Consider the following 23,802-nt stretch of genomic DNA (forward strand, 5'->3'; position numbering starts at 1 on the left):
GGAAGCAAGGCCAATTTTGATTGTCAGTTATAGGTGTCCTTATTTTCTGTCCTTTATCCTTAAGGAGGGCTACATAAAATAAATAAATTGTATACAAAAATAAGTTGACTTTTCCTGGTAAGGCATGAGGCACGATGACTGATTTCCAGTGAATTGACCCTCCGAATGCAACAGTATCCAACACAATGGCTTCCCCGTGGTTAGGCGACTGACACACTGGACGATCATTTCATACGATCCTGCCTTACATCCTACCTATGAAACAGGGACTTTCTGCTCATCAAATTTCACTATCTAAAAATATATATAAGAAAAATATGTATAAAACACTTCAATGGCAATTGACAAGGTCAGCATTTCATCAAATCCTCGATTAAGCCTTCAAATAGATGTGGGAGATGAATCGCCCTGCGCTCCCAGCTCCTGCTTTTTGTTCTCTCCTTCCTCTCAGATTGCAGTCATGTTTAATTTGGAAACTGGGCTCCTTTGGCAAATTAGCAATTAGAACAATTTTGTGGGAATATGTATATGTGTCATTAGTTTTCCTGCAAATTAATAGCGGGAGCAGAGGTCAGGCAGACATTTTCCACTCGACTGCTGCTTTGCTGTTGAGATTTGGCACTTTGTTTTGGAACAGCCTCAGCTGCAGTAAAGCCACAGTCTTCCTCCAGGATCCGTCTGTTAATTAGTTTACCTCATAGCTATTATTCCAAATATTGCTGCCTCCCTCCTTTTAAAATACGATCACTGTTTCGACCAAATATTCCAGCAACACCCTGCACCCTCTTCTCACTGACATCGGGGTCATTCATATGCAGTATTTAATCTTCAGTTCGCCTCCATAAGCATCTCCTAATTAGAGTCCTTACAATACAATTTCATCTGGTAATTAGCCAAGATTGGCTGCTTACCCCATCTTGTCTTGGCGGCAGTGGGTGTGAATCGGTGTCATTTGTCAAAGTCTGTTAAGGCACCCTTTTTACTTCAATCTCCACCCACTTCCATGTCTCCTACCTTTTTTAAATCCACTCTTTAACTCTAGTGAAACTTGTTTATCCTGATTTGAAAGCAGAACAAGATCCTTTCGGGCCCCCGTACACATTATTAGAAAAATGTCAGATGAATCCGCCAATGGTCTAGTGTGTATAGTGTCTAGTGGGCAGCGGCTGACTGGTTGGAAGATATGTTGATGGACCATGTCCAATTTCAGACTGCCGATTCCATTTTTCTCTCTAAGATAAGTAGGCAGTTTTCTCATTGAGAACACAGCAGTGCTCGGTCGCGCATGCACTCCAGTGTATGGGAGAGACTTGTCAAGATGGCTGTCAGCCGAACCATCATTCAATGGATAATTCGGCCATCAACCATCTAACATCTATGGCCAGCCTTAGTCTTTTACTTTTTTGGGGTATCTTGAAGGTTCTACTAAATATGTGACAAGCCTATAGTGCAGGTCTTCCTACGTAGGCTGCTGGCCTTTTGGGCTCCCTGAGGGTCTTGCTGCAACCTTAATATGCCATGTAGTTACACCCCAGTCCAAATGGGTTACAGAGTGAAAATGGCAACCAAATCCATAGCCTTGGAGTAAGTTTTTTTTTTCTCACCATCCAAAAACTTGGTGGACTAAAATATAAGTCAGTGGGGGTCTGTTGAGCATCAAAAGTATCAGTCTCTTTGTTCAGGAGACTATCCATCTTACAAATTAAGTTCATTTGTCCTGCGGGAGTGCTGTGAATGAATTGGACAACTGCTGTCAAGTTCTCCCACAGATTACATCAGATCATTGGTGGACACTCTGTGATCCGCTTACCATTATTTTTCTTTCCATTCTGCAAAAGGTCTATCTCCCAAGTACCACCAAAGAGTTCTACGTTGATGAGGGGAAAACCCCACAAAACTGTCTCTTCACAGATGAGTTTCTGGCTTGGCATTTATTGCTGGTCATGTTGCATGGCTTGGCATAGGGTGACATAGTGACCTATTGGGTTACAACCTCTTGATGTAGTGCTTGCAAGATAGTTTCTTTTGTGTTGATAGATCTAATTTGCATATTTTTTCCCACCCAGCCTTACCAGTAAGACTCCATACCCAGCTGGTCTCTTTAAGCAGATCCAGTACTTTCCTCAAAAAATCCTTAAACTATAAGCATCAGCTAATCAACTGAAATTCAACTTCCGCCAGACAATTCGATTTGCATCAAATTAATTTGATGTGAATGAAATGGGAAAAAACTTACCAGAAAAAGAAACGGCCTTACCAACACCATATCAGTTGGTTGGGTTAACTGGGGCGTCTGTCTTTGTGGGGTGCACTCATATAGTGCTGGACGAATTTATATCCGTGAATCAAATGGACCCCAATTAAGTTAAGATAATAAAAAAAAACCTTGCCCATAGTGACAGCTCCCCATCGGGTCTCCCGTTGTGGTCTGCTCTTCGGTTGTTTAAGACAATACTCTTATTGGTGGCAGATATGCCGAAGAGTGAAGACTGAAATGACCACCATAGATAGAGGAAGCCAATAGTGGAATGGACCAGGATCTGTGGGACAAGCGAGGGGTGAGATGAGTATAATAATCTTTATTTTTTTTTTTTATATAGCGCTAACATATTCCGCAGCGCTTTACACACATTATTATCACTGTCCCTGATGGGGCTCACAATCTAGAATCCCTATCAGTATGTCTTTGGAATGTGGGAGGAAACCGGAGAACCCGGAGGAAACCCACGCAAACACGGAGAGAACATACAAACTCTTTGCAGATGTTGTCCTGGGTGGGATTAGAACCCAGGACCCCAGCGCTGCAAGGCTGCTGTGCTAACCACTGCGCCACCGTGCTGCCCAGTATAATATTTTTTTAACCCCCTACATAGCCCTAAAAGGTAGCCAGCACAAAATGGTTTCTGGCTGGTTTCCATTTTGCTGGATTTTGAGTGAGTCAAATCACAAAAGATTCGGAATTTGTCAAATTTTGTATTTTTGTAGAATTTGTTTTGAATCGATTTGCTCATCTCTTAAAAAAAAAAAAAAAGTGTTGTCGAAAGCCGACAATAGGCTTAAGAAATGAGGATTTAACTTACAGAACTGTTAGCGAGGATTAAAACTTCATACAAACATATAAAAAGTGCAAACTAACAAAAACCACAAAAGGACACCACCCCGCGATGGATCCAGGCTTAATGGACTTGTACCAAGCGCACGTGCGTCTTTGTTCGCCTTGTTGAAAATCAACATCTGTATCCTATTTAAGACAAGAAAAAAAAAATGAAAACGACACATTTCCATAATAAACTGTTAAAAGGCTGCATTAGTTGTCTGCTCTCTGGGGATTATCTTTAAATCACAGCTCGTAACACACAGAGGACCGACTTGTAATGCGAGTTGAGGTATATTGATAAACTCTAAAGGTCATGTATGGGGAAGAGCTGCAGTTCGGAATCTGTCTGGGTAAAATTCCTCTTAAATGAGTTCATTTCTTTCAATCTTTGATTAAAAACAATAAAGAAATGATATCACTCTAACATAGAATTTCCTTATTGTGGATGGTAGTGACACCCTCATCTCCCGATCCCGATAGTCCTGTCTCCTTTACTAAATTGATATTGTAATTATTCTCTGGTAAGGTACCATTTTTTTGGAATCAATTAATGAAACACTAAGGTTCTCTTGATTAATTCCATATATTGTACCTTTCCTTAACATGACTTCATATTTTTTGGCACCCGTTATGCTATTCCACCGTTAGACTGGCAAATTATGTTTAATGGCAGTAATACAGTTATGGGCTTTTTTATATATATATTTTACTTATACCTAATTTATGTTGAAAAAAAAAAAGAAAGAAATGCCTGACATAGTAATAAGACTGACTGATTGCCGAATTTTACACCGTCTTGAATGTGGTGTTTTTGATTTATATGGTCTGGATAGCCCTCAAAAATAGGTTTGCCATCTCAAAAATTGAAAAATTTAAATGAACTTTGTTAAACCAATATTAGAGTTCTGCTTAATGTAAAGTGCAGCTCTGAATGTACACGTGCCAATTCGAGATTTCAATCCGAGAGCCGTTTGCTATTTAGGAAAGGAGAGTTTACACATTTCCTCTGAAACTTAAACATTGGGTTGACGTTCTATTAAATCAACAGATGAAAGTGTATATTTAAATTTCACATGGGGTACAAGGCATTGTATAGATGGTGGCAGTTTGTTTAAAGTTTTCACCGTAGTTAACATGGTGTGGTCATGCTTTACATTTCCGAGTGTCATAATGATCTATTGGTGGATCGTAATTAACTTGGGTGGGTGGAAAACCTCTTTGGCCAGACGTCGAATGTATTGTTGATGCCATTTCTTGAATGTTTTCCGAAAGAGATTCCAAACTTGCTTATGGAATATGTCTATCCAGTGCATAGAGATAAAAATAACAATGCCTGTACCTTTTCCTTGTGTTGGTATACATCACTCTGTGTTCCACATCAAAAGACATTGAGAGCAGGAGAATGACTAAACAATTGCTCTCGTATCTTCTAATGCCAGCCACCTTTTGTAGCAGAGGACAGGTTGACCAACAACTACTACCTATTGTAGAGCAGAAAAGCCTAGTTTTGAGATGGTTCCATTTCATGTATAGTCTCACTGATAATAGAAAGCTTTTACTCTTGTTTAGAACCAACTTGTATTGTTGGCTTTGCTGGTTTAAGGTAACTAGTTGTTCCTGTACTTTATGCTATTACAAACTTTACACCACGTTTTACATTACAGTTCCAGCCACCTTTTGTAGGAAAGGACAGGTTGACCAACAACTATTTAATACTAGATGGTGGCCCGATTCTAACGTATCGGGTATTCTAGAATATGTAGGTAGTATATAGCACAGGCTACGTACTATATTGCATAGTGACGTAGTATATAACACAACCGACGTAGTATATAACAGAGCTACGTAGTATGTAACACAGCGTATGTAGTATATAGCAGAGCTACGTAGTATATAACACAGCCACGTAGTATATAACATAGCCACGTAGTGTATTGCACAGCTGCGTAGTGTATTGCACAGGTACGTAGTATATTGGTCAGCCACGTAGTATATAACAGAGCCACGTCGTATATCGTAGTATATTGCACTGCCACGTAGTATATAACAGAGCCACGTAGTATATTGCACAGTCGACGTAGTATATAACAGAACCGACACAGCCACATAGTATATTGCACATCTACGTAGTATATAGCATATAGCACGTAGTATATTGCACAGCCACGTAGTAAATTGGACAGTCACGTTGTATATTGCCCAGCTACATAGTATATAGCACAGAGATGTAGTATATAACAGAGCCCACGCAGTATGTAACACAGCCCACGTAGTATATAGCAATGTGGGCACTATATGCGTGGTTAAAAAAGACTTAAAATAAAAAATAAACATATACTCACTTTCCGAAGGCCCCTTGAAGTCCTGGCGCCTGTGTGCAGTGCACGCGGCAGCTTCCGGACTCAGGGTTGGTATGAGCGCAGGACCTGTGATGACGTCGCGGTCACATGACCGTGACATCATGGCAGGTCCTTCTCGCATAGCATCCTTGGCACCGGAACCTGCCGCTTTCACTGCCGAGGACAGCAGGTGACGTCGGAGGGTGAGAATAACCTTTTTTTTTTAAATTATTATTATTTGTAACATTAGATAGTTTTTCTATTGATGCTGCACACGCATACTCATATCAATATGAGATCTCATATTGAGATGTTTCCCTAAGGCTATGTTCACACTTTGCGGATTCCACTGCGGATTTTTCCGCAGCAGAATTCCAAAATCCGCAGTGAAAACCCGTTGCGGTTTTTACTGCGGATTTATCGCGGTTTTTACTGCGTTTTCTTCTGCGGATTTTCATCTGCAGTTTTCTATTGGAGCAGGTGAAAATCCGCAGAAAAGAAGTGACATGCTGCGGAATGTAATCCGCAGCGTTTCCGCGCGGATTTTTCTGCAGCATGTGCACAGCGTTTTTTGTTTCCCATAGGTTTACATTGTAATGTAAACTCATGGGAAACTGCTGCGGATCCGCAGCGGTCGGATCCGCAGCAAAATCCGCAAAGTGTGAACATAGCCTTACAATCGTGGTCTCTTTGATCACTGAAAGCTTCTACTCTGGATTGGATCCAACTTCAGGTGTTGGTTTGACTGGTTTAAAGGCCCCTTCACATTTAGCGACGCTGCAGCGATACCGACAACGATCCGGATCGCTGCAGCGTCGCTATTTGGTCGCTGGAGAGCTGTCACACAGACCGCTCTCCAGCGACCAACGATGCCGGTAACCAGGGTAAACATCGGGTAACTAAGCGCAGGGCCGCGCTTAGTAACCCGATGTTTACCCTGGTTACCATGCTAAAAGTAAAAAAAAACAAACACTAGATACTTACCTACAGCCGTCTGTCCTCCAGCGCTGCACTCTGCTTCTCTGCTCTCCTCCTGTACTGTCTGGGAGCCGGAAAGCAGAGCGGTGACGTCACCGCTCTGCTTTCCGGCTCACAGACAGTACAGGAGGAGAGCAGAGCACAGCGCTGGAGGACAGACGGCTGTAGGTAAGTATGTACTGTTTGGTTTTTTTTACTTTTAGCATGGTAACCAGGGTAAACATCGGGTTACTAAGCGCGGCCCTGCGCTTAGTTACCCGATGTTTACCCTGGTTACCAGTGAAGACATCGCTGGATCGGTGTCACACACGCCGATCCAGCGATGTCTCCAGGGAGTCCAGCGACGAAATAAAGTTCTGGACTTTATTCAGCGACCAACGATCTCCCAGCAGGGGCCTGATCGTTGGTCGCTGTCACACATAACGATTTCATTAACGATATCGTTGCTACGTCACAAATAGCAACGATATCGTTAACAATATCGTTATGTGTGAAGGTACCTTAAGAGATCTAGTTGTTTATTACTTTTTATTTTGTGTACTTACAGCTGAACCTGGTATCCAGTGTCACCCTTTCAAAGACTGCATCAGAACCTTCCCCACAAAGCTTACCTCATACCCCCACCACACCAACGACACCACTCACTCCTTTAACCCAGGGACCATCTGTTATCACTACCACCAGCATCCACAATGTAGGACCCATACGGAGGCGGTACTCTGACAAATACAATGTTCCCATCTCTTCTGGTGAGTAGACCTTTTTTTTTTACTGCTAAGTTACAGAGTACAGTACATTTTTACTATTATTTTTGAAATTGTTGGCATATTACCCAAGCACCATTGAACAACTTCCACTTCTTCTGTATTGCATCTTTTAAAACAATTTTTGTAATTATTTTTATTTGTATTATTTAATGGCAGACATTGCACAGAACCAAGAATTTTACAAAAATGCAGAAGTCAGGCCACCCTTCACATACGCATCTTTAATTAGGCAGGTAAGTGCCGATGTCATTGTGGCCATGAAAACACAATATATTGCATAGGTAAGATCTAACAGATGACATCAAGTGCTGAAAAACAGAGGTAGGACTAAGCACTGGCCAAGGTGGTGCACAAAGTGGTTATCGCTAAATTCACAATGGATTTCCTGTTCACTTCATCCAAGGCTTGATAACCATAGAGAAAGTGTACTCAACTCACTATGGATCCTGCAGCCAATGGTGCCTAGTGTAAGATTATTTTTGACACCCAAACCCATGAGACCTGACATGTCCTTGGCCCTTTTTTTCTTGAGTCTAGTGAGCCATGACATCTACACATGATAATGTTCCTGTTCCTGATCCAATATTTGGTGATGAATGTATCCTTAGTGACAACCTTTAACAAGTTTAACCACGATAGATAACTGGTACCTCCACATATGGTCTTCCCATTATGAGCTGAAGTTAAATAATTGGTCATTAGTTTTAATGTTCCATTATGGGTCAAACATTGACAGTAATCAATTGCACAATTTGCTATCAGTTTCGGAAAATATCTAAAATGTCCCAAAGAAAGATGAAAAAGCCTCTTCTGTATGGCTTGTCCTCTGGTTTTATTCCGTCAATTCAGTCTTTTTAATCATTATTGAAATTTTAATATTATTTATAAGTAGCGTGAAGTCTTACTTGACCATTGGAGGCCATATGAAGTGTTTCTTTAGAACCTCCTATTTTTATTTTTTATTTTAACCTAGAGACTACAAGTGATGCTTACTAAAGTTGAACAAATTGAGTCAAAGGACCCTGGTTCAGTGGTAACATTGGTTGTCTGTAATGCTCTTCCTTCCCTGTTGACATCTCTGGCTCCTCTTCTAATTAGTACGCCCGGTCAGACTTTATGCATGTATCACGCCACAACAATGACATTGCATCTGACCTGCCAATCCAAAGAGGAGCTGTAGATACTGGCCAGTAGTAAGAGGATGGCAGGGCTCTGATCTGCTGTTAGCGACCTACCGGTGTGGCTGATGGACCAAGATGCTGTTAATCTTTTACCTATCTCTAAGAAATGGGTCATATAACTCGGACCCACGCAGTGCTCGGACTGGCTGGTGGCTCTCCCAACTCAAACGTGACAGCTGCATAGAAATACATGTTGTCCCGCTCGGGTCAGCCAGTTCGAACATTACGTTGCGATCCCTATTCGAGTTTTATGGCCATCTGACTCTTCCCTAATACTTATCGTAGCGTTCTTAAGTTACAGTACTGTACTTAGATCCATTACATGGCCCTGCTTTAAAAGTTCAAAACTATACACGCCCACCTGTATATTTAAAAAAAAAAAGCTTTGCAAAACTGCAATATTTGTCTGAATCCAAAAACCTTATTCTTTTTTTTTTCTTTTTGCACAAGAGTTTTGAAAACTGCAATATCTAACGTAATTGCTTTTGATTAAGTATTACAATGCAATGTGATTATTAGAAAATTCATTTCACACAACAGTGAAAATGAGGCTGTTTAAAGATGGCAAGTCAATTATCACAAACTACCGTAATCTCTGATCCCTAGAATTAATCTGAGCTCTAAATAATTACTGAGCTGTAATCAGCTGGTGAAATGTTTTGCATTTTTCTTTGATCCTGCTTTGTGAATGACTGATAAATTAATATTTCTACCAGGAAACAGAAATAAAAACTCAAAACAATTAGATAATTCCATTTTCAATGTTGTCATTGAACTGTTAAATAGAGGTATTAATCTTAGATCGCGTTGTGAAGTCTAGTTTATTTTTTTTTTCCTTTTGCCAAATGATGCATTTTTTAAACATCTGGACTTGATTTATATATGTGACTTTTTTGCCAAACTGGAAAATTACATTTATTTTTTTTTGTAGTTTTTTTAAAATATATTTTTTTTGTTACACCTCAAAATTATAAAATGTAGCTTATTTTATTTTCTAATTTTGATTCCTGTAATATTTCTTTTTATAATCTATTTAGGCAATCCTTGAATCACCAGAGAAGCAACTAACACTAAATGAAATCTACAATTGGTTCACACGAATGTTTGCTTACTTCCGACGCAATGCAGCGACGTGGAAGGTAAGAATCTACTTGTTCGAAGAGTTAAAAAGGTGTTGGATTTTTGGAAGGGTCTATATCCCTAAATGAGTGTAGAAGAAAAAGTTGACCTTTTTTTTAGCTTTTTAAATGTATTTTATGGGTTTATGCTTTATTTTGTGCATGAGAGAGTCAAGAGAGTAGATCTACTTTTACGTAACTTTTTACAAGTCATTAAGTCATGATGGCCTTGATGAACGACTGTGGATGAGGATCTACAAAAGGTGAAGGAGCTTCTAGTGTTATTCCATGTGCCATGCCCCTTGGATTTCCTTATCTACAAGGGGGCTCCATTGAGTGCCGTGCATCCTTCAGTCATCCATTGGTGTGGATCCCATTTGATGATCTCCTAAAAATCCAAACATCTGGGTAAACATCACTAAAGATGTAGCATTGGTCTTTGAAAACCTGTTATGGTCCAACGTTCTAGTAGAAGATGTTTTTGCTCAATCAGCGTGATTCCTAAAGCAGGGGTGATCCATAACTTGCCCACGTTGCTACCTCTTCTTCCTGAAATTGAGAGGGGAGATGCTATACATCCGATATTATTTCCAAAATTTGAAATGATGTTTTGGTTTTTTTTTAGATTTATGTTGAGGCCATTAGTCTTAATGACATGTCAGAAGATATATAAAAGATGGATTAAGTTTTGCTATGTAAGATCTTTTCTACCAGTCATAATTGACAGCTCGCTATCTCAAACAGATCCATACACCATTTTTGTAGCTTGTATCTCTCCAAGCCTAGTGAGAGATCTTTTATAGTTGTACCTCTCTAACAAACTTGAAGCGATTTGTGGCCCCCAATTAAAATGTACTAAACCTGCAAAGCAATTATTTGTGAAAATGCAACTAATAGGAGAAATGGAAACCATGGACATGACCAAGATGCTGGACTTGGAAATGGTTGGAACAGCACACACCACCACATTCATATGCATAAACCAGTAAAAGTGAACCTGTCATGAGGATTTTATTCCCTCACGCTATTGGCATGTATATACAGGTGCTATCATGCTGATTAAATCTATACCTTGATTAGAGAAATCGGTTGTGCCATTTCTGGGAAATCCAGCATTTAAATCATATGCAAATGAGCTGCAAGTGCTTTGGGGGAGGAGGGGGTGGCATTGCATGTGCAACCTTCCTACTCTCCCTCTCTATTTTCCACCCACCATCTGCCTCCTGTGTCTGACTGACTGGCCAGGGATGCAGGTGACTGAAACAAGAGTGGCTTGTCAGTCAGACATAGGACACAAGCGATGGGAGGGGAATAGGAAGGGAGGGCAGAAGTGCTGCAAGTGCAATGTTCCACCCTGAAGCACTTGCAGCTTCTCCTTTGCTTATGATTTCATCACTGGATTTCTCAGAAACTGCAAAACTGATTTTTACAATCAAGGTATATGGATTTACTCAGCATGACATTGCCTGTACATACAGCTCTGGGGAAAAAAAATTAAGATACCACTGCAAAATGTTCAGTTTGTCTGATTTTTCTCTTTATAGGTATATTTTGAGTAAAATGTAAATTGTTCTTTTATTTTATAAACTTCTGATAACATGTCTCTGAAGTTCCAAGCAATAAATTTTGTATTTTTTTTCTGATAAAGAAAAAAGGTCAAAATTAAAAAACAAAAACAGTGCTTTCAGACCTCAAATAATGCAAAGAAAACAAGTTCATAATCATTTAGAAACAACAATAATAATAATAATCTTTATATAGCGCCAACATATTCCGCAGCGCTTTACAGTTTAACAGCTTCAATCACAACAGTCATAAGAAACAATGTTAACAATACAATAATTAAAGCAACACAAGACGACCCTGCTCGTGAGAGCTTACAATCTACAAAGAGCTTACAATCTACAAACAATACTAATGTTTTAACTCAGGAAGAGTTCAGAAATCAATATTTTGTGGAATAACCATGATTTTTAATCACAGCTTTCATGCGTCTTGGCATGCTTTCCACCAGTCTTTCACACTGCATCTGGCGCAAAAATTTAAGCAGTTTTTTGTTTGATGGCTTGTGACTTTCCATCTTCCTCTTGATTACATTCCAGAGGTTTTCAATGGGGTTCAGGTCTGGAGATTGGGCTGCCCATGACAGAGTTTTGATATGGTGGTCTCTTAACTTTTGCCAGAGCCGTATATACCATGAGTTTCAGGTATAAAATCCTCATGACGGGTTCCCTTTTAATTAATCCCAATGTGTCGGTGTTCCCCCATCCAGTAAAATTTCAAAAGGAAGCAAGAATGTTAACATTTTTATGAAGTTTTACCTCTCTATTTTACTGTGAATCCTATAATCATTAACATATTGACTCAAAAATAGTCTTTCACTAGCAGCAACAAAAATTCAACTATATATTGAAATAATGGTTGTGCTCAACATAGTGACCAAATTATATATATATATATATATATATATATATATATATATAAATTTTTTTAATCATGTAGATACATACCCATTATGCCATACATAGTTGTGTGCTTGCACTTAGAAGAGAATGGTAAAGAGCTAAAATTTCATAAGAAAGCCGGCATTGGTAAACTGATTGGTTGCACATTCATAAATATTGTTTTATGCTGTAATTGGTTAACCATTCTTGAGGTAAGAACAATAGGTTTTAAGTGTTAAGAAAGTTTCACACATAGTTAGAAATAACAATTGTCCATGGTGTTCTCCAGGAGTAGGCCAGTAAGGTCACCTGTGCGAGACCCCTGGAGCCTCTACCGATCATCAACAAATAGGTCTATTCAAGTAAATGTGGCTGAGTTGTAGTAAAAGACTCAGCCACCATACATTTGTATTCAATTAAAGAGACCATAGACTCTCCCCTGGAGATTGTGGTGGGTTAAGACCCCCATACAAATTATAGTAACATCCTCCCAACCTGCCAATATCTACGTGTTCAGCCAATGGTCTAATGTGCATGGAGGTGCTGGCCTACTGATGGTCAAGAGATATGTCGATCAGACATGTCTGATTTCGGACTGTCGATGGCATTGTTCTCCCAAAGATAAGCTTCCGGCTGACCTATCAGTTGGCGGCATTGGCTGATACGGATTTTGGCCAAACGATCGTCCGAAGCATTGTTCAAGCGGGAGCCATCTAATTTGTATGACTGTCTTTAAATCTCCACTGATTAAACATTAATGGTCTACTCTAAAGTAAGACATTTAATGTTTTACTCCTGAAAAACCCATTCAATTTCTAAAATGGTAAGTAAACAATTGTTTTGTAATAATATATGTTGAAAGGGCTGAGAAATACTGAGGGCCTATATTTTTTGCCTTTGCGGAAAGTTATTTGTCCACAAATTTAGTCTACACAATTTCTCGAGATCTCAACAAATTAAAATTGCCAGATCTGCATTGGTCTCCCCATTATCAGCTTCAAAAGTCCAGCAACATATGATTCTTCAACGAACAACTCCACCATTTGTGGAATTCTCTTTATGAGGAGCCACGTGGCTATGGCACGTGAACTTCTCTGTAGCCTTATGTTCTTTTAATGCTATGAGCACACAGTTTTTTTGAAGAGTTTTTTTTATGGGAGGAAGTCTCTTCCTATTAATTTCTATTGTAAAACGACTTTGCTGTTCATATTTTCAGTGCTTTGAGTATTTTTCTGGTTCAGATTCATGTCACTTCTTTGAAGTGGCTCCTGAAGGAATCTTCTCCAAACTAGACAGTACGCGCTCTAAAAAAAAAAACGCTTCAAAAACTTCTCAACTCCACTTCAGGAAGTGAAAAACCCCTAAAACACTCTCAAAGAATAAAGGTTATTGGCTGAAGCCATTTTGGCTTGAAAAACTCATAATTTGTTATCTCCTCAGAAAATTCTGTGTGCCCCATAGCCTTTAAAGGTTTTGTAGTATATTCTTCTGATGGTGGACCCAGTTCCAGAGCCTTCCACCAACTATATCATTCTAGTGCTAATGACCCAAATTAGCCTAATTATTGGTTCATAGAAAAGTTATCTCAGGCTACTTCTATAAGGAAATTGTTTTTTGAGAAATTCCAGAGTGTTTGTAACTGTGTAGAGGAGATCAGCTGTATATCCATGTGGCCCCTTATAAGAAGGATACTTGTTGAGTTTTGCCTTGAAAGGGCAGCTGTCATCAGAAAATTACCTGTTGTTTAAGTCATTCTTTTCTGTTGCATGTATGTTTAAAAACACAATGCCATTTTTTTATTTTCCTATCTCAATCTTAATTAAAATAAAGATCAAAATTTGGAATCTTATAATTTTCCCACTGGGGCTATGTTAGACTCATACCTCCTGACCTTTCAGGCAAGAGTTTACAGTAGTTTTCTTATGGGCAAAGGAATGATTATAATGACAGATAACACCAATTGACACAGCTGATAACACAAGATCCACCAATCACAATAGGTGCTGTCACAACTGACCCTTCTTTCTTCACAATCTACCTTTGCATATGCTCATTAGATACTTCAACACAAAAGGTAAAGTCAGGATACACCTATTTTGGCTATGTACATGTGTTGTTTCCTGAACCAAAACGAAGTTAGAATTTAAAAAAAAAGCCCTAGTGGCCAGTGTAAAAATAGCAAGATTTCAGTTTTTTTTTCTTTTTAACAGATTGCGATAGGAAGAAAAAATAATTAAAACATTTCTAAAATGTATCACAAAAACCTGATTTAACCAATAAGTGATTTTCTGATGATGGCGTCCATAAAAAAAACAAAAACTGAAGATGATGATTCTTGTTGATGATGAGCGCTCACCTCTAAATGTTTTTTCTCCTGTCCCTGCTGCAGAATGCAGTGCGCCATAATCTTAGTCTACACAAGTGTTTTGTGCGAGTAGAAAACGTAAAAGGGGCAGTATGGACAGTGGATGAACTAGAATTCCAAAAAAGGAGGCCACAAAAGATCAGTGGGTATGTCCACCATCCTTTGAACTTCTTAGTGTAGTATGTTATGGTAGCTGTGGTTTCATTTGGTGATGGAACAACAGAAGTGCACTCGCAATGTTTCACCTTCCTCAGAGGGAAGTGCTATACATAATCCCTGCCATTTTGTATACCCACTGAACCCCCGCCCTGCTTGCTTTGGTGTATGCTACATCATCACTTGGTGCTTTTGAGTGCAAGTGCCTATTAACACTCACCGATCATTTGCTTACGCATTGTTATGTTTTTTCCTTTCCCCTCTATTTACTGTGCTGCCTCTTCATTCCAACTCCTTCATCATATTCCTCTGCATCTTTTTGCTTTTGGTTCTCTCTGTTCCCCCTTTTTTTCCCTACTTTTGGCCACTACTTTGGTCCTAGGGTGCCATTCGCACCAATCTTTCTCTCCATAAGTGCTTTATCAGAGTAGAGGATGAGTATGGGTCCGTTTGGACTGTTGATGATGAAGAGTTTAAACGTGGCCGCCATATTCAGAGAGGCCGTCCTCGAAAATACTGCCCTGATGAACACTTTGACGAGCTTGTTGCACAGTAAGAGCCTTAACTTGCTTGATTTTTTTTTTGTTTTGGTTAATTTTGCCCTGCTTTTCTTAGTCGCTTCCCTTTGCATGTTTGTATTGCCAACATTTTCATTCAGCCAGCTCCACTCCCAAGGAACTTTGTACAGTGCCCTCAAATTACAAGGTTACACCTTGTATTAGCCATGTTGTTAAGTGTTACCTACACATGCACACAATAAGGGCGGATGGAATATGAACTGTGTCAAGAATGGAAACCATTTCATCTGATCGCTCTTTGATGGGACCGGCTATCTCTGTTAGGTTCTATTCACACCACATTTGGGCTATAGATTCAGTTTGAACATTTGAGGTACTCTTTTTTTTTTGGCCAACTATATGCCAAAACGACACCATTTTGGCTTACATGTGTCCCAATTTACAATGATATACCTTTTATCCAATTAATTTGAAATATAGTCATCAGTAAAAAATTATATGCCATTTATTGGATGTAGTTCCTCTGCAAGTCAATGTCTGACCATTTCGATACTAGCAAAGCAAAAAAAAAAAACATCAGTAGAGCTGTTTTGCCCCATGTCGGCACTGAACCAGATACTGGTTGACCGGATAAGAAGCCTTTGACACAACTCTGATTCTCGTTACAGAAATACAGCCCAAAAATATTGCCTCTTACAGATAATGCCTCATGCAAAATGTATACAAATTAGCTCTCCTCCCAAAGGAAGAAAACTTATATTCCTCATGGAGCATTGCCTGTAAGATACCATACTATTTAGAGAACCATTGTTCCCCCAAGAATTTTGTCACCAAACTTGACTGGATGTAGAGTCAATTGGACGTGAAGTCAACTGGAGTTAAGTCATTGGCATAAGTATCCAACCCTACTGGCCTACAGTGTCAGATTACTTGGGCATAATGTTCATCAGTACCGTTCAAATGTGAGCCCAAATATGATGTGAACTTACAAAACTTTACATTATAAAATAGTTTTTTTTAATTATTCTGCTCTTGAAATTGGATTTATCGTCCATTGGCTGCCTTTATTGTATGTAATTGGGCTGTTTTATATGTTCATTTCTATGTATGTTACTAGAGTTTTGTAGGATAAATGCTATACGTTTATGGGAAAATAGTGTTTATTCAATATTTTCCTGGCTTGACAGAATGTATAACATTTTCTAATGGTGAATCTGTTAAAAATGTGCACTTCTGTCACACAAAACGGAGTGTCCCCCCCACTGTGTCTTTCAATATGAGATTATTGTAGAACACAGCAGTAGGTTCCTCTTTTTGGAGGCAGGAAGTTACCTGTATAAATAACAATGAATTCTTCTCAACTGAGAACTAATACTTGCCGTTAAGACCATTCTGTCAGGTTATGGAAACTTTACTCTTATTTAAATCTGTAATTGTTGACATTTCTATTTCGGCATAGACGCCAATATTCGGCTGGGTGACACGCCTGCCAATGGTGGGCATTACATAAATGGGTGGTATCACCCAGCCATGATATTAAGATTAATACTATGAAATTCATAGTGTATGAAGCCTTAAAGAATGGCAATGGTCACCTCTTTTGTACTTACACCCTTCGAGGATGGCCTACTTAAGTAACGACATAAAAAAATGCATTATATCATATTATGATGATAGTGATCGACTGTACGTATTTAGTAGAGTTGAGCTGAAAGATTTACAGGACCCTGTCCCAGGGGCTGCATCACAAGTCTGTGTCTGCCGGCCTCTTCCGATTAGTAGGCTGCCATGACTGCATTTCGCAACATGAGTGCATGACATTGCGCCGGGATTACTCCTCAGTAAAGATGGCAGGGGCAACCAAGGTAGTTCCAGCAACCAAAGGCTACCAATGTGGCTTCTGATGTAGGGTCCTACCAATGTGGCAACCGATGTAGAGTCTATGTTCCAGTAACCAAGGGCTACCAATGTGGCCACCGATGTAGGGTCCTGAGAATCTTTTTGCTCTACTCTAGTATTTACGCTCTGTTCACCCTGGTGTTATGACTTAACATTAATAGATGGAAATGACAAATCTCGTGTGGCTGAATCTGATGGATCCCATTGACTTAAGTCAGACTGCTTAATTAATTGGAAGGAGATTGGAACGCTGTATACGGACTGGCTGATGGCTCTCCTGAACCGAGCTTGACAGCTGTATATAAATACATGAAACTGTCACGTTTGGGTAGGAAGGGCCACCGGCTAGTCCATGCACTAATTCTGATCTCGTTACGATTTATACGGCCATCTGACTGTGCCCTGATAACGTTATTTCCCACAATGAACGTTTTCTTCTATCTACAGGATAGGTGATAATTTGCTGATCGGTGGGAATCTGACTACTGGGACGCTCATCAATCCAAAGATTGCGCCCATGAAATGCCCTATTGGTGGGATGGCCATACATGCAAACTTTATTCATCGTCTGTGAGCTCCATACTCTTCTCCAGAAGTCCCATAGAGAATGAATGATTGAAGCAGGCATATACGGCCACCAATCCATTCCAACAGGGCATTTAAAGGGCATGATCTCAGGATTGGTGGTAGTCCCAGCAGTCAGACCCCAAATGATGAACAAGCAAGTGATCAACCTTCCTGTGGAATTCGACACTCAAAGTAAATGAAAATGGCTATTCAGTACAAATGCTATAGGGTGCCCCACCATTAATGTAGAGTGCCAGATTTAATTTTGGTGGCTTTTACATCTGTATGTTGGCCAAAGCTATGGACATATATTTTGACTTTATACTTGAACCTCTATGGCTTTACTATAGCATTTTTATCAACTGCATTGAAATACGAAAGTAAAAAAAAAAAAACAGAGCATTCCACAAATTAAAAAAAAATACAAGCCGAGAGATTTTCATACATGTCTAACATGGTGTGAACAGAGCAGTACACATGCAATAGTAAGTCAATTGTCTGAATATTTAAGAATATAAATTCTCAGACAGAATCATATTGGTATACTTTAGCAGTTTGTTTTTTTCGTTTTTTATTTCTTTTTTTCTTGCCTTGTTAAATAATGAGAGCAATATTCTGCTTTATGCCTACAGAGAGGATAGACACTGGTAGGTAACATAAATGCTTTTTACGTAGTGTTTTTTTTATTTTATATTATTTGCACAATAATTATACTGGTCAAGGCTGTAATTTCTATTACATCCAGTATAATTCTTTATTGTGTTGAAATTAAATGAACCTGCCCTGCATTTAAATTAGCTTCTCCATGCAGGTTTGAGTAGTGTATGTTTCACAGTGTTTTTTTTATTTTATTTTTATATTATTTATTTTTTTATTTTTTTTGTTTAATTTAAGACAAAATAAGGAAAATATTTTTAGTAACAGTTTCTTTTTTTTTTTTTTTTTATTCAGTAGCCCTTCTCTAATTAAAAACATTCATACAAGTCACGCCTACTGCACACCCCTCAATGCTGCTTTGCAGGTGAGTAGTGCCAGCCTTCCCTTCATGTCACCGTTTGGCGTATTTTCTGCTTATTGCAAAATATATTATCCTGGTTCTAATTAGATATTAAATTTTAATTCTGTTAAACTTTTTTTTTTTTACGTGCATAAAGCATCGCAGTCCCTGGAGGCAGGCACATATCAGTCTGCTCCAGCATTAGTTAGATGCTTAGCATTTTGAATATTGTGGCAAAAAAATTAAAAGTTCACTTATTAATATTTATCAGCAGTATCATAATTTCCATCCTCTTATTTCAGAATTTCACTTGAGGCAAAAATACCACAAGTGTAATTACTCGAGCCGAGCTATTAATGTGCAGAATGAAAGAATACTGTGTCACATGACCTCCTATTGTTTCGGGAGTCTAGGGAAGAACAAAAAAAAAATTGCAAAAAAAAAATATAGAAAAAAAAAAATCTGTTTTCAAATTCTGATTGCTTATTGATATAATTTGTGACTCTTATTTCAAGTGCTTTACTTTTTTATTTTATATATTTTTTCATATCCTTTTTGATTATTTTCTGGTTATTGTCATGTTTACTTTTTTATATTTATACTTTAGTTTTTGTTTTATATTTTATTTTCTGATGATCAAGTTTACTTTATATTTGCTGCATATACCGTACTTTTCATTTTTTTTATATTTTTGTTATATTTTCTTTTTATTATATTATTGTCATGTTTACTTTTTATATTTACCGTATATACATTTTCTTTTATTTATTATGATTGTCATGTTTACTTTTTATATTTATATACTTTCTCACCATTTTTTATACTTTCTGGTTGTCGTGTTTACTTATTTATATTCTTTATTTTCTCACTTAATTTTGTTAATTTTATTTTTATTTTCCAATTATGTTCATGTTTTTTTTTTTGTATGTATATACGGTACTTAACTTTACATTTTTTTATATTTTCTTTTTGTTATTTTGTGATTATGGTCAGGTTTACTTTTTTATATTTACTATTCTTTTTAAGTTATGGCATTATGTTAAGGCATAAGGCATTATGTATTTGTTTTTATAGGCATTTGGTGTTTATTCTACATTAGCTACCTCTCTTCGTGGCCTTTTCATAAATGCCTGCTCAATTATACAAGATCATCACAACATAAGGCAGCACATACGATACCTAATATTTTCTAATTTTTATGGGAAATCAGAATTTTGATAAAGCACAAAAGGATAAAAAAAAAAACAGGGCATTTCCTCCAATTATTAGAAGTCAAATAGTGACAACAGTGAAAGGAAAGAATTGTAAATACTGTTCATTAGTTGCTTACTGTCCCCCGAGTCTTGTGAAATATGATTTTAAAGGCTGTTCTGTCTGTAGAATACTATTAAGATTACAAGCACAATTTACATTCATGAGGCTGAAAGGCAAAATGAAATGATCCTATATTCTATCAGATTCCTTCCTTAACGATGACTAATTCCAATTAGAATGCTCAGCAGATTCTACACCGCTTGTTTTTGGAAATGTAACACAAGCTGTTATCTCTGTTTTTTTTCATTCTAGCTTTTTTTTTTTTTTATAGAAGATTGCATTATACAATATATTAAAAAAAATACTCAGACTGTATTACATTAATACAAATTTTAATAAGCAGAAAATGAAAAAGATAAAAAATATTTCAGTAGCTTAAAAAATAAAATACAATTAGCAAAAATTCAGACAAAAATACACTCGATTGGCCATTGAGTTCATCATACAGTAGAGATGGGCAAATTGAAATTTACGCCAAAAAATTGGATTCACCAGTGTCTGAATTTTTAGCGATTTGCTAAAGACTAGTCCCGCACAATGGTGGTCGGCCACCAATTTTATGGTTTGGGGTTTTGCAAAGGAAAAATCTAATATTCGCCTCTCCTCATCTCTCGTACCTGTTCTGCTGCCACTTGTCTGCTAATGGGCTCCATCTTCTTTCTTTGTTCTTGCCTAGTCTCCGATTGACTAGACCCCACATCATCTCAGCGATGCAATGACTTGTGCATAATGCCCCATGTAACCGCCTCCGGAGCGGTGCTTGTCAATGTCATACATTGCATCTCAAGTGACGTTGTGGGGTCTTGTGAATGGGAGACCCAACCCGGAAGGAAGAAAAAGATAGCAGAACCGATCAGATGATCAGATGCAGCAGGGGTTATGTTTTTTAACCCCTTTCCTGTCAATTCAATTCGCATCAAATCAATTCAGTGCAAAATAAATTTCCCCTTGAATTGAGCAAATTCGAAAGTTTCCCTCAACTCTATTATATAGGTGTCTTTAAATACTGTACGTAAACCACAGTTAGCCCATGTTCACATCACATTTTTTTTTAGCATTTATGCAGGCAATGCTCCTGATAGAAGTGCTAAATCTGCCCTCAAAGTTGCATTTTTGGCCCCCTAGTGTCCCCCTAACTAGTGTCCATTTAAAGTCTGTCCACCAAAAGCAAAAAATATATAGAAAAGCATTGTAGACCACGCTATTCTATGCAATGCTAAAAAATGGTTTCTGCATGATTTTTGTGTCTTGTAATAGGACCCAGTGGGTGATGGATGGCATCGGTTGCAAACACCCATTTAATGAATAGGTTCTGACATACATGGAAAATGTGTGTGATGAAAAAATAGTTGATATACTGACATTTTTGGAAATTTGGAGGGATTTTTTGGCTTAGTATGAATAGTATGTTTTTTACTTTTGCAACAGGCTTCAATGGCTGAGAACAGTATACCTCTATACACTACGGCTTCCATGGGAAATCCAGCTCTGACCAGCTTAGCCAGTGCCATGAGAGAAGAACTAAATGGTGTGATAGAACATGGCAACAGTAATGGTAGCGACAGTAGCCCGGGGCGTTCCCCTATGCAAGCAATGTGAGTATTGAGAACTGTACAAAACTGCTTCACATTTTGGGTGCACTGATTTTGGTGAATCTTCATCATCCAGAGGGTCCCACATCCCAACACAACTGAAGTGTTTGGCTCATAAAGTCAACCTCTGTCCATGTGCCTAAACCGAGAGCTGGTCACCAATCACTATTGTTACAGCATCAGAGTCCTAGGTTCAAATGTCATCAAGGCCAACATCTGTTTGATGATTGTTTTTTATGGGACACTGAAAGCCATTTAGGAATACTCAAATTTAGCTTGAGTGTCTCTATGGGATGAGGGAGTGATATGATGACAGTCTATGTATAGTGGAGGTATATAAATTGGCAAACTCAGCACAGGCCTTAATGGTCACTTTAGCACCATGCAATATCACATTTCATCTGTAGCAAATGGATATTCATTGTCACCTGCCTCAGCTTCTCATAGCCCAGGGGTTTATTGAAACCCAACTATGGTGACCAAGGGATTGCAATGCCGATTGCATTTTAACAGTATTTTCTTGGTGGCACAACTCCTTCAGTTGACAGAGATTGAACTCTTCTAAAAGAAAGGCTATAGCTCACAGGGCAAGGAGTGTGAAGATATTTCCTATTCAGCACTGATATAATTCTGACCCAGTGCCTAACGGGGCTCACAGATTTCCATAAGAGCACAGACATTGGAGTAAATTGCATAATAAGAAAAAAAATAGGCTACAAGAGCCTCAGCCAGCTCACTGACAACCACCGGAGCCCGGAACTTTGTCCTGACCCAGACGTGCAGCAGCAGAAGATGAAGAGAAAACGTTTGTATTCCAGCTCCTTAAAATTGGTAAATCTTTATTGATCCATATAAAAATTGATAGTGAGCGAAAAATCCTTGCACATACAAGATGCAAACATGTGGAAATGACAAGTTAAAGCGACACGTTTCGATCTATAGCAATGATTAAGATCTCTATAGATCGAAACGCGTCACTTTAACTTGTCATTTCCACATGTTTGCATCTTGTATGTGCAAGGATTTTTTGATCAATAAAGATTTACCAATTTTAAGGCGCTGGAATACGAACGTTTTCTCTTCATCTTCTATTGGAGTAAATTGTATTGAATGTCCAGTAACCTATCAGTATGTTTTGGAGGGTTGGAAGAAAATAATGTAGCCAAAAGCAACCCTCTCAAACTTGGGGAGAACTTTGGAGTTGTTGTCCTTGGCTTGAGCCAAAAGGCTTAGTATTGCAAGGAAACAGGTCAGCCTACTGAGATGCCACGATAACTTATCTACTCTCGAAGATATTCTGCCCTCTGTAGCTCAGCAATGTCTCCCTGAGCAGTAGAGAAAAAAATTTAAACCTAATAAAGGTCTGTCTTCACTCCAGAACTGATAAAAAGGTTCCCTTAGGCTGGTGACATAAATCCAAGTTTCATCCTCCATGTACAGACTGGCCTTGGGTCTTCATATCCAAACTCAACAGCCTCATTGGCATGCGTACTACTGTAGTTGAGGAAGCTCATGGCTGGTCGAGAAATCGTGGTGTGTACATGAACCATGAGGCTATGTGCACACGTCAGGATTTCTTGCAGAAACTTCCTGAACAAAACCGGACATTTTCTGCAAGAAATCCGCATGCGTTTTTCATGCGTTTTTTGCGCGTTTGACGTGTTTTTTGTGCGTTTTTTCACGGAGCTTCCCAATGCATTAAATAGCAGGAAAAACGCGAAAAATCCACAAAATTAATGAACATGATGCGTTTTTTACCACAAATCTTTTTTTTTTGCGGAAAAAAACGCATCATGTGCACAAAAATTGCAGAATCCATTATAATTGATGGGATGCATATGTATGCGTTTTTCTATGTTTTTTTATCACAAAAAAAGTGAAGAAAAACGCGAAAAATCCTGAACGTGTGCACACAGCCTGAAACTTGGACTTGTGAAGTCGGCCTTACTTTGGACGAACCAGCATGTCCATACATTACAAAGATATCCATTGATTTCAGTGCACACAATGTAATACTTCGTATCTCCTGTGGAGGCACTGCAGGAAAATTGAATACTGGCGTCAGGTTGTCCCATACATTACAGATGACCCTCTTAACAAAAAAAGACTCATCTGAAATCCACAACCCTCTTAAGCACCACATTTATTTCTAAATTCTCTATTTTATTTTTTTTTATCCTCCTTCCCTCATTTTCTAAACATCTATAATGGAATCGCAGAAAATTCGAGAATCCTACAGGAACCTGTAGCACAAACGATTATGATGATTTTAGATTACGGAGTCCCAGGAGAGATATTTACAATGCTTTAAAAGCCTAACAAAATATTGTAGAATTTTTTATGTATTACTAAACTACTCCGGCGTAAATGAAAATAACGTCGAGAAACATATTTAAAGTTACTGCTCGCTCTGCAGAGAAGGGAACGTGATTAATTGCGGCAGCAATTTCTGTTTTTTCCCCTCTTAATG

At 38.5% G+C, this 23,802-nt stretch overlaps 1 protein-coding gene across 19 annotated transcripts in view; it reads left to right on the plus strand.

The window, feature by feature from the left end:
- The window catches only part of FOXP1 (forkhead box P1), a 704,299-nt gene that overhangs the window by 668,847 nt on the left and 11,650 nt on the right, over nt 1–23,802 (plus strand). For all 19 annotated transcript variants that reach the window (XM_069736485.1, XM_069736483.1, XM_069736488.1 and 16 more), the window contains 6 exons: nt 6,962–7,163; nt 7,338–7,414; nt 9,400–9,501; nt 14,314–14,435; nt 18,381–18,450; nt 21,169–21,335. In XM_069736485.1, coding sequence (XP_069592586.1) covers nt 6,962–7,163; nt 7,338–7,414; nt 9,400–9,501; nt 14,314–14,435; nt 18,381–18,450; nt 21,169–21,335 — 740 coding nt within the window. The remainder of the gene's footprint in view (nt 1–6,961; nt 7,164–7,337; nt 7,415–9,399; nt 9,502–14,313; nt 14,436–18,380; nt 18,451–21,168; nt 21,336–23,802) is intronic.

The sequence above is a fragment of the Ranitomeya imitator genome, chromosome 8 (genome assembly GCF_032444005.1).
Source record: "Ranitomeya imitator isolate aRanImi1 chromosome 8, aRanImi1.pri, whole genome shotgun sequence".
Lineage (NCBI taxonomy): Eukaryota > Metazoa > Chordata > Amphibia > Anura > Dendrobatidae > Ranitomeya > Ranitomeya imitator.